Source organism: Budorcas taxicolor, chromosome 3 (assembly GCF_023091745.1).
Source record: "Budorcas taxicolor isolate Tak-1 chromosome 3, Takin1.1, whole genome shotgun sequence".
In the NCBI taxonomy this organism is placed as follows: Eukaryota; Metazoa; Chordata; class Mammalia; order Artiodactyla; family Bovidae; genus Budorcas; species Budorcas taxicolor.
Window position 1 is genome coordinate 81,874,269 of NC_068912.1, and position 14,149 is coordinate 81,888,417.

The 14,149-nt window shown below is 42.6% G+C and overlaps 1 protein-coding gene across 1 annotated transcript in view; it reads right to left on the reverse strand.

Annotated features, from left to right (window-relative positions):
• PGM1 (phosphoglucomutase 1) overlaps positions 1–14,149 on the reverse strand; it is a 68,120-nt gene that overhangs the window by 21,085 nt on the left and 32,886 nt on the right. The window contains exons 2-7 of the mRNA XM_052636948.1: positions 10,607–10,769; positions 10,115–10,261; positions 8,530–8,655; positions 5,738–5,928; positions 4,142–4,296; positions 789–904 (exon numbers count right to left, since the gene is read on the reverse strand). Of these exons, the coding sequence (XP_052492908.1) occupies positions 789–904; positions 4,142–4,296; positions 5,738–5,928; positions 8,530–8,655; positions 10,115–10,261; positions 10,607–10,769 (898 nt within the window). The remainder of the gene's footprint in view (positions 1–788; positions 905–4,141; positions 4,297–5,737; positions 5,929–8,529; positions 8,656–10,114; positions 10,262–10,606; positions 10,770–14,149) is intronic.

Consider the following 14,149-nt stretch of genomic DNA (forward strand, 5'->3'; position numbering starts at 1 on the left):
TAGGATGGGGTCTTTGGGAAGGTCATGGAAGTGGGACTTCAAGTCAGTCCTGGAAAGGCATAGAGAAGGAGGGAAAGCATGTGTTGTATGGCAGAAACCAATACAACATTGAAAGCAATTACCCTCCAATTAAAAATAAATTAAACTTTTAAAAACTTACAAAAAAGAAGGGAGAACATGGAAAGTGGGGTCTAAGGATCATGGGACATCCCCTAAGCATACCGTGTTCTACTCTTTCATTGCACCACAATTTACATATAGAGCTTCATGGTCAATTTCTTGATTACCTAGCAACTCAGTTCCACCCTAATGGTCTCCCGCCACATAACCTTAATAAATTACAAGCTGTTGCTACAGAAAACACACGCCTATTAAAGAAGAAGATTTAGCACTGTGGCGAAAACTTCTCTTAAATAAAAAAGAAAAACTGACTCACTCCACCATATTTCTTCCTAGAAATAAAAACATTTATAAAGGTTTCCTTGACCACTGAGGGGAGAAAAATGTGTTTATCATTCTGTTTAATCCCCACAGACTCAATGGCCACGCTGCCCAAACTTCCTGCCTTGGTAGATGTGACCCTCTGAAAGTAAAATTAACCCTCCCCAGTGGAACGTGCTCGCTGCTTTTCAAGTGTGTACACTCCATCAGGGTTGTTATAAATAAGCTGTATCTTGATTTAGGACATATCAGCTACTGTTGCTATTTCAGTGCTGCTTTAGCAGTCTAAGCTTTCACTGCAAGTAGCTTTTACAGGGAAAAAAAACAGCTCAGGGCTGCATACTTACCAGTCCCGAAGCTCTCTTCCCCACAAAGGGACAGTTTGCTTGCATCCATCAGATTCCCAAAAAACTTCCAGCCGGTTGGGGTCTCATACAAAGCGATCTTTGTAGCATTAGCCACCCTTCAAAGGCATGAAATCAAAGTTACATCACAGCAGGACTGCTAGTGTAGCCATGTGAGGGATGGAAAATAGCAACCGTTATTGTAATCAAGGGTTCCACTTAGCATTGCTCAGAGGTACACATAATTCTAAGGTTGGTGGAAAATCGTATGAGAAAACTTGTGCACAATGGGCTATTATATGTGGAGTCAGAGGAGGGGGAGAAGAGTATGAAGAAAGAATTAATTCAGGTCACTGAATTTAATATTTGAGAAAAAATAACAGTGGCAAAATGGACAAAACTGTTTGGGGGGCTATTTAAACCCATGTGTTTTGGATACTGACAGCATTTATAACCATTCCATAATGAACAAAAAGAATGACGTTTCGAGGCACCTATAATTATAGAGCCAGAAGATATTGGGTTTGGGAGGTCAGTATTTCACAGAGAGAGAAACAGGACCCGGAGTGTTATGTGACTCAGTCCAAGGTCACACAGCCAGGATGACCACTGCCTGCGACCCAGTCAGTGCTCCTTCCATTCCCTGGAAGGCCCTGCAAGGACAGGGCCCAGGGGGGCTCCCATCAGCACTAGCTGCATCCACACCAATCCATGGTCCCCTGCCCCCTGCAACACATCTTTTACTTCTCCCTATTTTATCCTTAGTCTACTTGAAACTTTTGAGTGACTCTTTTTTTAGATTCCTTTCCCTTTGAACAGGAAAAGTTACCTACATTTCATTCACCCTTTTAGTGAGATTTGCTTCCCAAAATGCTTGTCACTAGCAAAACAATATCATATTTCAATTCTAATATTTGAGGAAAATTAAATGATGATTTTTAAAACTGTGAAAATAAAATAAAGTTTCTTTCTGGGTAATGAAGTATTTTCCATTGTGATTCTATATGTGGATTATCACATATAATCCACATAAACTGGAATTAGACTGTTTTGGGATTACACAGAAGCTATTTCAGGACCTGATCAGTCTAATGGACAATAGTGTGGCCACAAACCAGCTCACAGCTTTGCAGGGAGGATGTGGAGGCAGAAAGACTAGGATCTAATTCTAGCTCTGATGTAGCTGTGGAGTCCTGGGAAAGATGCTACTCTTCTGGCTGACAGATGAATGGATAAAGAAGATGTGGTACAAATACCATATAAATGGAATATTACTCAGCCATAGAAAGGAACAAAATAATGCCATTTGCAGTAATATGGATGGACCTAGAGATAGTCATACTGAGTGAAGTAAATCAGACAGAGAAATATCATACATACAGACATACAAATATCATATGGTATCACTTACATGTGGAATCTTAAAAAAAAATGGTACGAATGAACTTATTTACAAAATAGAAATAGTCACAGGTGGGAAAACAAACTTATGGTTACCAAGGGGGAAAAGAGTTGGGGAGGGATAAATTGGGAGATTGAAACTGACATATACACACTGCTGCTGCTGCTACTGCTGCTGCTAAGTCACTTCAGTCGTGTCTGACTCTGTGCGACCCCATAGATGGCAGCCCACCAGGCTCCCCCGTCCCTGGGATTCTCCAGGCAAGAACACTGGAGTGGGTTGCCATTTCCTTCTCCAGTGCATGAAAGTGAAAAGTGAAAGTGAAGTTGCTCAGTTGTGTCCAACTCTAAGCAACCCCATGGACTACAGCCTACCAGGCTCCTCCATCCATGGGATTTTCCAGGCAAGAGTACTGGAGTGGGGTGCCATTGCCTTCTCCAACATATACACACTACTATATATAAAATAGATAACTCATAAGAACTTACTCGATAGTACAGAGAATTCTCCTGAAGACTCTGTGATGACCTTTATGGGAAGAGAATCTAAAAAAGACTAGCTATATCGAATTATAGCTGATTCACTTTGCTGTAAAGCAGAAACTAACACAACATTGTAAATTAACTAGACTCCAAAAAGTAAAAAAATAAAATAGGGACTGTTATGAGGGTCAATCAAGACAGTGAATGTAAAAAAAAACCAGTGTCAACTACAAATTACTATATGCTTTGTTAGCTGAAGTGAAATCAGCACTAGTTCTATAACACACACACACACACACACACACACACACACACACACACACACACACACCAGAAAACTACTGCACTGCACATCCCAGTGTTTGGGAGCAAAGGTTCCGGGTTCAAATCCTGCTACATCATTCACTGGGTGACTTTGGGCAAATTAGTTAACTTCTTTTTCCTTTTGTTTTCCCATCTGTAAAGAGGAATTAAACACAGCATTTACTTCATGGGGCCAGTCTGAGAATTAAATGATTTAAAATACATGCTTAGTGTCTAGCATAAGGTAATGTTTAATGAGTAATAGTTATGATTATAAGAACCAAGTATATACATTCTCCCTAGCCTCAGCCTTTCATTCATTCACTTGTTCTTTACCCATTCATCCAGGAACTATTTATTGGACACCTAACATGATGTAGTCAATATCTCTGGTTTGTGCTCATTTATGACTTCCATTCATCAGATGATTTAAACGTGATCTCATGAGCTAACCTAAAGCCTTTTCAAATGAGATGATATACAATAATAAACAAGCAAGTCAAAGATACCCACTGTTTACTGTCACTGGGTCCCTTGTTTCTCCGAAACTGAATGTATTTTTAAAACTGTTTTAGCTTTATGTTTACTCAGACTTTGAATAAGTGACCATTTACTATGTTTGTGTGTATGGGCATCTGATGGGCGCTGGATGGGGAACATTTCTGTGAAAGTTCTGTTGAAACACTGATCTTACGTCAGGCTTTCACCCCCACTCTGTGCACACTGCCCAAAGTGAGTCTCTAGAATGATGTCTTGACTACAGCAGAAGTGCCATCCATTCATTTATTCATTAACATTCAATCACTCATTTTTTTTAAATGAGGCATGTGTGTGTGTGTGTGTGTGTACCAGGCACGCCATGATCAGTCAGAGTTTAGCACAGTGACAAAGACATTCTTTTCTCTGTATTAGTTTCCAGTTCAACAGGGCAGATAGTCAAGTAAACAGACTATCAGCACACGGTGTGAGGAGAGCCAGGATGGGAGAAATGCAGAGTGCTAAAGCAGCACACTGGGCTCATCCAATCCAGAAAAAATGACACCTTTCCTTCAAGAAAACCCTTAGATCACACACTATGTATGTATCAGATGTCTGAGCGGAAAGGGGAGGAAGGGTGCTCCCAGCGCTATGAGGGCCTGCTTGGGAATCAAGGGAGTGGAGAGACCTACCGGTCCAGGGCACCACTGGTGGGCATGCTGCGTGCGAAGCCACGGACCCCGGTTTGCTGGAAGTATGGAATGCTGAAGATGTTGGCAGCAATGACAGCCACAGAGTCTGAAGGGTTCACGAAGAACCCGTGCTTGCCCAGAATCATGTTCCGATCCTTTGGGAGAAGGGGAATTCAAAGGGAGATCTTTTAATCAAAGTGCTGAAGAAACCAAACGATCTTACGTGGAGGTTTCGTAAAATTTAAAGCTGATACATTTATTCATACTGGGTTCTACACACTGGACTTTATTCCTAATGGATCTGTACAGCACCACTAGGCCAATGGCACCTCCGTGCCAAAGAGCTAAAACTGTTTTGAGTTAAAGTGCAAACTCCTTCCAGGCTGAATTCTCTGTTCTCCCTCCAGAGGCCAGCTGAATGTAACCTCCCTGACCTTCTCCAAACTCTGGAACCAATCACCTCTCTTCTCTCCCAGAAGACAGCAGAGATCACAGAGAGAGGAAATGTGGGCTGTTTAAAGCTTGCTAGGTCTACCAGGCATTCTCCAAGGAAAAAGCAGATTTCCTCAAGGAAAGGCTCCTAAATCTTGGCACCTCCATTTGGTGCAGGACCCAACAAAATATGCTGTCACCTCACTGTTCTCCTGGTGCCTGATATACAGGAAGCACTCAAGTAACTGAGAGTAAAGAGGAAACCCAGGATGCACTGCAACAGAAAGACACACTGAAAATAATGTCTGCTTGTTCATTTGTTTAGTGACTAAGTCATGTCTGACTCTTTTGAGACACCATGGACTGTAGCCCACCAGGCTCCTCTGTCCATGGGATGTTCCAGGCAAGAATACTAGAGTGGGTTGCCATTCCCTTCTCCAGGGGAATCTTCCCTACTCAGGGATTGAACCTGCATCTCCTACACTGGCAGGTGGATTCTTTACCAACTGAGCCACCAGGGAATGTCCCAATCTCTGCTATTTAATTTCTCAAAATATTAACATTGAAAAAGCTATTTTATAGGAAACAATGAATTCCAGCTGATGTTAAAGAACAATAGCAACCACCAAAATATATTTTTAACCAAGTAAATATGTGTAATGTTTACTATCTCTAAGACACTGTCCCTCCTTGTCTGTTACATACTCACCAATGCAAATAGAAGAGCATGTTTATTTCAAATATTAACTGTAGCTAAAGAATAAACTGTTAATTCTCTCATTATAGTTTCATCTTTCAGCTAATGTGAATGAACAGATGGGTATATCATAAGGCCAAAACCCTTTCCAGAGATTGAACAAGGATCCAGCTGCTGGCTAAGAGCAAAAATCTACTGAAGGATGGAGATCGAGAACCCAGTCAGCTCATGGAGCACCAGTCAAGACATGATAACCAGGCCCCAATCACCCTGCCCTTCTCAGCAAACACTAGACACATGGTTCTACTTCAAGTCATCCTGTCAAGAGGGTCTTCTAATAATTGAGCCCCGACTCCAGGTGCAATGAGGGAGTTTGACTGCACTCCAGGCTGCAGGGCCTGCTTTCCCCCATTTAGCACATTAGGCCTGGCCTGCATCAGAGTTCACGTAAATGCACTTGCACCCACCCCATCTCCATCAAAGGCAGCCCCAAAATCATGCTCCCCTGTCTTCATAGTCTCCACCAGGTCAGCTGCGTAGGTGAGGTTGGGGTCAGGGTGGTGGCCTCCGAAGTCCTCCAGGGGAACGCAGTTCACTGCCGAGTTCGCAGGGGCGCCGAGTTCTTCACAGAGGATTTTTTTCACATATGGTCCCACGACTATGCAGAACATGAAATGAAGAACCAGAAATGAAACTGATCACAGAAGGTGAGGACTGGGGACTAGGTAGAGGCGATCTAGGGAGAATGGCACAAACGGCAGCGTGTGCAAACTGTATTCAAGGGCTTGTGGGCAGATGAGTCTGGAGTAGAAAGTTCTACAAGCAGGAATAATGAGGGATTAGGAAAGAGTGGGGGAAGGGAAGGAAGCGAACCTTATGAAGATCCTGCTACACAGGTGCTTCTTAAACATTTTCTCAGTCCTTCAAAATGGCCCATGAGGTGCTACAACTTAGCGCTTTAAGAACCTGGACTCTGGAATCAGAGTGTCTGGGTTCAGATCTCAGCTGTCAATTATTGGCTGTACCATTTTGGGGAAAGTTATTTAAGCTATTTCATCTCTCTGCTGTGCTTCCATCTATGCCAAATGCAAAATGAGGATAATAATAGTAGCTACCTTTACAGGGTAAATGTGAGAATTAAATGAATTAATAGATATGAGGCACTGATAACAAGCAACAGCCCATATTTTATAAAGGCTTGTGTACTATGATTACCACCTCCAATTTAGGGGAAGAAAACGGAGGTTCTGAGAGGAGGCTACTTGCCCAAACTTACACAGATAGATAGCGGAGTGAGAGCTAGGATTCAGAGTCCTAATCTTTCTCGTCTATCATGCTTTCCAACAAACTGATTAAAAGAATACAGACAAACAAAAACACAGTAACAACATACAACAGGGAAAACTCGTCACATACTTTACAGTGATACGTAGTGTTATGATCAAGAACGTTCATCTCTAAATGCTTTCAACCAAGGAAGGTTCCAACACCAATATATGCGACAGAGGTCAGGACAGTATAGAATTCGTGTCTCCCACTGGGGGCATGCTAAGGAGGCTACTGACACACCTGAGGATGAGGACAAGGCAGCCAGAGCTGTGAGGGGCATAGAAACCAAGACTCCTGAGGAACTGAAAGGCTTGGAGAAAGAAGTCAGCTTGGAGACAGCTTCTCCTGGGAAATACACCATCACAAGTGCCATACTCGAGCCAGCCAAGGCTTTTGCTCATTCCCCTAATGCGACATCTTCTTTTCATCTTTTATGCCTTGACTGCAGCCACTGCCTCAGCTGGGTATAACCATCACTGGAGCTTCCACCACCTTACATCTTTCTTTCATAAAAGCTTGAGTTGGTTGCCACTTCTTCCTGAAAACCTCTCTTGATACCTTCAGTTAAACTGCACCTTCCTCCACACCCCAAGGAGACTACTTGAAATTTTATCTAACCCTCATTTCGTTGGCCTGGCAGTGGTTGGTTTCTTACCCACTTCATCTCCCCAAGCATCACAAGCTCTTTGAAGGAACTGTCTACAGAGTCCCTGACTACACCCACACCCCCAAGCATACACATAATAGCTACTCAACACATGGCTGCTGAATGTTTTGAAAAGTCAGAATGGTCTTTGTCTGAATAAAGGAGGCCCATTCTGTGAGATTCCAGAGGCAAGTTAGGACCCAAGGGAAGAAGTTCCAGAGACAGACCATTTCAAGCCACCAGGAGAAGTTTTCTAACAGATTTTACAGTGTAACAGGAGGACCTTGACAGTATCATAGGAAGGGTTCAAGCACAGGCAAAAAGTCTTCCCCAACTAGGCAGGCAGATGGATTCCAGCACCAGGGAAAATCGTTGCCACTCAAAGATTCTAAAATTCTAGGGACATCCCTGGTGGTCCAGTGGTTAAGAATTCACCTTCCAATGCAGGGGACGTGGGTTTGATCCCTGGTTGAGGAACCAGGATCCCACACGTGGCGGGGCAACTAAGCCCACATGCCATAACTACTGAGCCTGCACACCTCAACTAGAGAGCCTCCCGCCATGACTAGAGAGAAACCTGGATGCCACAAGGAAAGACCCGACGTGCTGCAACTAAGACCTGATGCAGCCAAAAATAAGAAATAAATGAGATTTTTAAGAAAAAGATCCTAAACTTCCAAATTATTACAAAACAAATAGACAAGCCAGGGGCTCAGGAATTCCCATATTCCTACATCAAGAGAACCTCACGGCTCTGATTCGGTGACGGCTGCCACCTCTAATGATCTGGCCACAAAACCCACAGAAGAAGAAGGGGGAGAGACATACATCCTGTTGCTCCTGAACTGAACCCTCAGCTTGCTCTGGTCAGCTTCTAAGAAAAGGCACATGTGGGAACCGGAAACTGGGGTGTGGGGCTCAGGAGCACATTTATCAGATCTAGCAAACCATGGCTCCCCTTGGGAATAGACGGGGGCGTTTAGGAAGAATCTAAGGCATCTTCTGAGGGGGAGGGAGAGTCCACAAAAATAGCTGCATGTTACTCAAAACCTGATGCTTAATGTGGAAACACTGACCGTCACACTACCTTACCAGGAGGAATTTCTGCTGCATACAGTTAGATTTTATCTGTGTGAATATTACTCTGAAATGATTGCAGAGTAATGGTGTAAGCACTGCCAGAGACAGGCTTAAGAAAAGGCTTGTTAAGGTATCATGATACACAAAGTCGAGAGCTGCTTCATAGCTTTGAGAGAAGAGAAGGAAAGAGAAAGGGCTCCATACCTCCGTGCATGGCGTCTATACGGATCTTTAGTCGGTTTGGACCAGAAAGCAGTTCTTTCAGCGCGTTGAAATCAAAGATGTTTCTCAGCATTGTAGCATAAGCTTCCACTGAATCCACAATTTCCACTGTGAGAACAAGCAACATTAAAAGATGGAGGAACTAAACACTTTTAGAAATATTATCCTCTGAAATGATTATTTGGCTGTAAACATGCAATTGCTACTTTAAAAGGACATTTATGGAGCAGCTCCAGTGTGCCAGGGTTGTTACATGATCTCTTATTCAAAACTAACACAAATTTCCTGAGAGGTAAATGTTATCAGTTCTATTTTATAGACAAGCAAGTTCAAGTTCTGAAAGATTAAGTAGCTTGCCCACACAGCTGGGATGTGGCACACTGAGGAATTTCGACAGAGGTTTGCCTGATGGTAAACTGCTCGACTGCTATGTTGATGCATCTCCAGGAAGTGTATTTTAGCGTCAAAAAATAACAGAAAAGGTAACACCTACTGTACTTTTTCCAGGCCCATTGCCATTAAGACTTAATGGTAAAAAGCAGAGAAAAATTTTTTAATGAATCACTTTTCACATGCACTGCTAAAGGAATAAAACAAACACAAGAACTAAGTCTTGTTGAATTTTCAGGGCTCTGAACTTTTTCAAAACATGAGATGTTTAAGAAATTCTCTACTGGTATTTTCTAAACCCTAAGAATGTCTTCAAGATGTACCAAAGCACCCCTTCCTCTTCCTTGGGATGCGATTATCAGTCCTTCTGGGTAGGTTCAAACACAAAATGCATTCCACAAACTTGCAGTCCAGATGAAAGAACACATGTAACAGCAAAGCTGAAATACAAGTCACACTGCTAACCATCTCATCCTCATTGTATTAATAACTTCATCAATTATAATCATACATTAGCGTTCAACAATAAAATGTTTGCCACAGCTGCTACACAGGAAGTTTAAATTTAGCCCCCAAAATGGTCTAAGTTGATTTTACTGAAAATTAAATCAAGGGCCAGGCTTTGGAATCTCTCACACCTGCATTTGAACCCTGGTTTACCACTCACCAACGATATGCATTCACACCTGCATTTGAACCCTGGTTTACCACTCACCGACTATGTGACCCTGAGTCTGTTCCTCAAGTTCTCTCTGCCTTTGTTTCCTCATCTGGAAAAAGTGAATAGTAATAGCGCTGTCCTCACAGGGCTAATGTAAGAATCCAATGAGATAATGCATCTGAAGAGCCTGGCACATAATAAAAGCTCAATAAAAGGCAGCTGTGAACATGATGTCACAGGTCTTCTCATCAAGGCTGTACGTTTCATAGGTATGAAAACTGAAGCTGAGAGATTTAGAATTGACTCACCCAAGGTCCCTCAGCTGATCCCCAGCAGAGCCCAGACAGCCCAGGTCTCTAGACTCCCAGACCCAATTCCAGACCTCCTAATTTATGCATCCAAAGCTTGGTGACCACAATCTTTCCAGAGATAAAGACCCACTTTATTAAAACCTCAAAAGGCAAATCCTTCAAGTTGGAACTAGAAGTGGGCAAGAGAGGAGGGGAGTAAACATGCCTGTGAAGGGTTTGAACTTGTTTTCCAGGTCAAACTGCTGCTTTCCCAGAACCCCAAGGTCTACGTGCAGGTCAGGGCAAATTGCATATTCTTCGATTGTCTTGCTGATTTGGAAAATTTTATCAGTTATTGCTTCCGGGGCAGGACCTGGAAATCGAACAGCAAACAGTAGGTCATTTTGTATAGCTGACATGGAAATACAAAGAACACAAAGCTCATCAACTAATTCCTCTTCACTAGTGCATCTGCCATGCCATCCTTCAAGCAGCAAAGTATCAGAATTTTCTAGAAGAAAATGTGTTAATGATCATTCATGCAGAGCATCTCATATTCAGGTATGGCAAAATGAGAAGCATCTCATTTTCACCAAAAGGAAACAAAAAGCTCTCTTGCTAAGAATGAGAACCGGAATCCCGACCTTCTAAGGCCTAGGTTTTTGGTTTGTCCTAAAGGACATAACATTGGCTGTGCTTAAAATGACAGCAAACTCACCTCCATTGGCAATATTGAACTTGATTCCAAAATCTCCATTGGGTCCTCCTGGGTTGTGGCTGGCTGTCAGAATGATCCCACCGATGGCTTTGATCTTTCTAATGATGCATGACACAGCAGGCGTGGAGAGGATCCCATTCTGTCCAATAACCAAGCGACCAATCTAGAAGAAATCCAGAAACTTTAATATCAATACATCCAGAGCCACCGCACAGTGACGCCAGAATAGCTCGATGGACAAAGATGTATTCTACTGGACCAAAAAGGATGCCCTTTAATGAACGCCTAACAGCTTGGGTTATTAGTATTATTATATTGAAGTATTTTATAGTTGCTGTTTAGTAACACTATTATTGAAATAGAATCAGCATTGCTGAACAAAGCCATTTCTTCCGATAGTTTTGGGGGACTTTATAGTGTATGATCTGGGAGTGCTATAAGGTTCTGGCAAGAAAAGAAAACAGGGCCTTTCCAGATTAGGTTCATAAAATTTGGATACATTATAAATCTGTGGGAAAACCCACATTTTTATCCACTTTAATCATACTGTCAATCCAAATTGGAAGAGAGACTATAAATTTAGCTAGTTAAAGGAATTCTAACCCAAAGAGGAGGCTTTTGTAAACTAAAATATCTAAAAAAGTAAAAGGGGCAAACTTTGTATGAAGAAATGTTATAAAATGTATCTCACAAATTTATTGCCGTTCAAGCTTGGATTTTTCTTTAATTGGAGTATAATTGCTTCACAATGCTGTGCTAGTTTCTGCTGTACAATGAAGTGAACCAGCTATATGTGTACCCCCTCTCTCTTGGAGCTCCGCCCACCATCCCACCCCTCTAGGTCATCACAGGGCACGGAGCTGAGCTCCTGGCAGCTTCCCACTAGCTATTTCACACAGGGTAGTGAATATATGTCAAATCTAATACAATGGGTTCCTCAAAGCAGAACACACCTATCCACACTAGGATGCACCTGGGCTTCCTCCTGGGCCAGAGGCAGGGAATGCTGGGAGTGTTACTGGGTAAACCAGCCAGAACCACCTACATGAAGGAGCTACAGGTTGCGTTCTTAACTCACCTGCCCATATCTTTCACAGATGGTATCTATAAGCACAGCTCCTTGCTAAAATGATTGTAATTTTTATCTGTTTCAACACGATGCAAGTCGGAAAAGAAGGGAATTCCGTCAGTTCCTCTGACTAAAAATGTGATTGCTTCATGAAAAGATTTTAAAAAGGAGGAGTTTGTGCCCTTCTTCCACCCTCCCCTCTGAAGACACAGGGACGTATTTAAGTTTTCCAGTTGCTATTTCTTCTTGCCCCACCCAAGATAAATGCAGCTGAAGAAATGACTTGATGGTGGAAGATGCGTTTCTAATACTGAACATGCCAGTAAGATACCTGGCTTCCCTGGGGAGGTTTTTCTGGGATTGTTAGCTTTGCCAACTTCCTGTAGGTCACTAACAGCTTGACTGGCTTATAATTGAACCTCTCCATTATCAACCACCTCCCAGGAAGCAACCGCTTCATTCCAGGCCCCTTTTGGCTCTTGTATGTCTATCCCTGAACAATTTCTGTTATGCTAATGTATTTCTTATGTCCTGCCTCCCTCAGGAAGTGGTAACTCCCTGACTCAATACAGTGGAAATGGTAACATCTCACGCTTCCGGCAGTTTCTGGGTGCCGTTCTGATGAAAACTGCTTTGTGGTTGAGCAGTTCCATAATTCTGATGAGAGGAGCTTAGAGATGGCAATTTAAGCAGCCACAGTGACTGGTGGAGTAATATGAAAACTGTGTGTGTGCATCAAGCACACTGACTTCTACTTCGATCCCGTATGTGCTTAACGTAGAAGGGGAAGCTGATAAATGAATATTAAGCCATGCCACACAGGTCACCCCATAATTCTACCATTCTTTATGGTGAAATCTGCAGTCAGTAATGGTCCAAGACTGAGAGGATTATACCAGGAAGTGAGAGTAAGAAAATCAGGAGAATCAAGGGAAGCCCATGGTAGATTCTTTCTCTTGAGCCCAAGAACAGGCATAGCTGACCTCCCAGAGCAGACTCTTCCCATGAATTCTGCTCAAGAAGATTTATCTTCAATTTGATATTTGGGAGATATTACTCTATTGTCCTCCTCCCTGTAAGGATGTCTGGAGCATTGTAATAGCTCCTGACTCAATCTCCCCTGCCTCTCTCCCACCTGCATCTCCCTTGCTCTACCCTCCCTGAATCTATCTGACCTACCGGGCCCATCTAGTTCAGCTTTCTAGACCATAGTTCTGTGTTCCTCCCCTGTTCAAAAACCTTCCCTATATCATATGATCCAGAAGGCCCACTTCTAGGTACAGACACAAAAAGAAAGCAGTGACTCAAACAGGTATTTGCACACCCATGTTCACAGCAGCATTCTTCACAATAACCAGAAGTGGAATCAACCCAAATGTCCATTGAAAGATGAACAGATAAACAAAATGTGGTATATACATACAATGGAATATTACTTGGCCTTTAAAAGGAAGGAAGTTCTGATTCATGCTACAACATGGGTGAACCTCGAGAACATTACACTAAGTAAAATAAGCCAGACAGAAAAGGACAAGTATCGGATGGTTCCATTTATATGATGGACACAGAAGAGGCAAATTCATAGAAAGCAGAACCAATGTTGGCAGGAAGAAGAGAGTGGGGACTAACTGTTTAGTGGGTACAGAGTTTTAGATGAGATGAGGAAAAGGTTCTGGAAACAGTGGTGATGGTTGCAGAACATTATGAATGTAATGAACACCACTGAATTGCATACTTAAACATGGTTAAAACAGCAAATTTTGTGTTAGATATACTTTACAACAAGCTTCCCAGGTGACTCAGTGGTAAAGAAGCGGCTTGCAGTGCAAGAGACCCGGGTTCAATCCCTCGCTAGGAAAGATCCCCTGGAGGAGGAAATGGCAACCTACTCCAGTATGCTTGCCTGGGAAATCCCATGGCCAGAGGAGCTGGGCAGGCTACAGTCTAAGGGGTCACAAAGAGTTAGACACGACTGAGTGACTAACTCACAAATGCAATTTAACACAAAAAAGGGGAAAAAAATTAAAAAAAAACAACCCTTCCCTGGGTCCCAAATGTCTACCAACTTAGAGACACCCCCCTCAGCCCTGCACTGAGAGTCCTTCACCAAAAAGCATTTCCTGCCCTTACTCTTGCCCACCGTTCCCTTCTGCGTAACTCAAGTCCTGCTGCTAAACTGGATACCTCCTTCTCCCTCAACATTTTATAGTGAACCACGACAGGGAGCAAACATTAAAATATTCCTTTCAATTGAAATTAGGGCTTGGTGTTTGTTTATGTTTCTCTGAAACACAAAACAAACAAAAGGTTCCATTTTCTTTGCTCTGCTAGTCATACATACAGGTTCTATTCTCATTTCTAAAATTATCTCAAGGATAAATCTCTGGGGACTGAATGAGATACCAGTACCATAAATGAGACCCTACCAATGTTTTATTTTGTACATTAAAATCGCCTGTAACTGCAGACAGCTC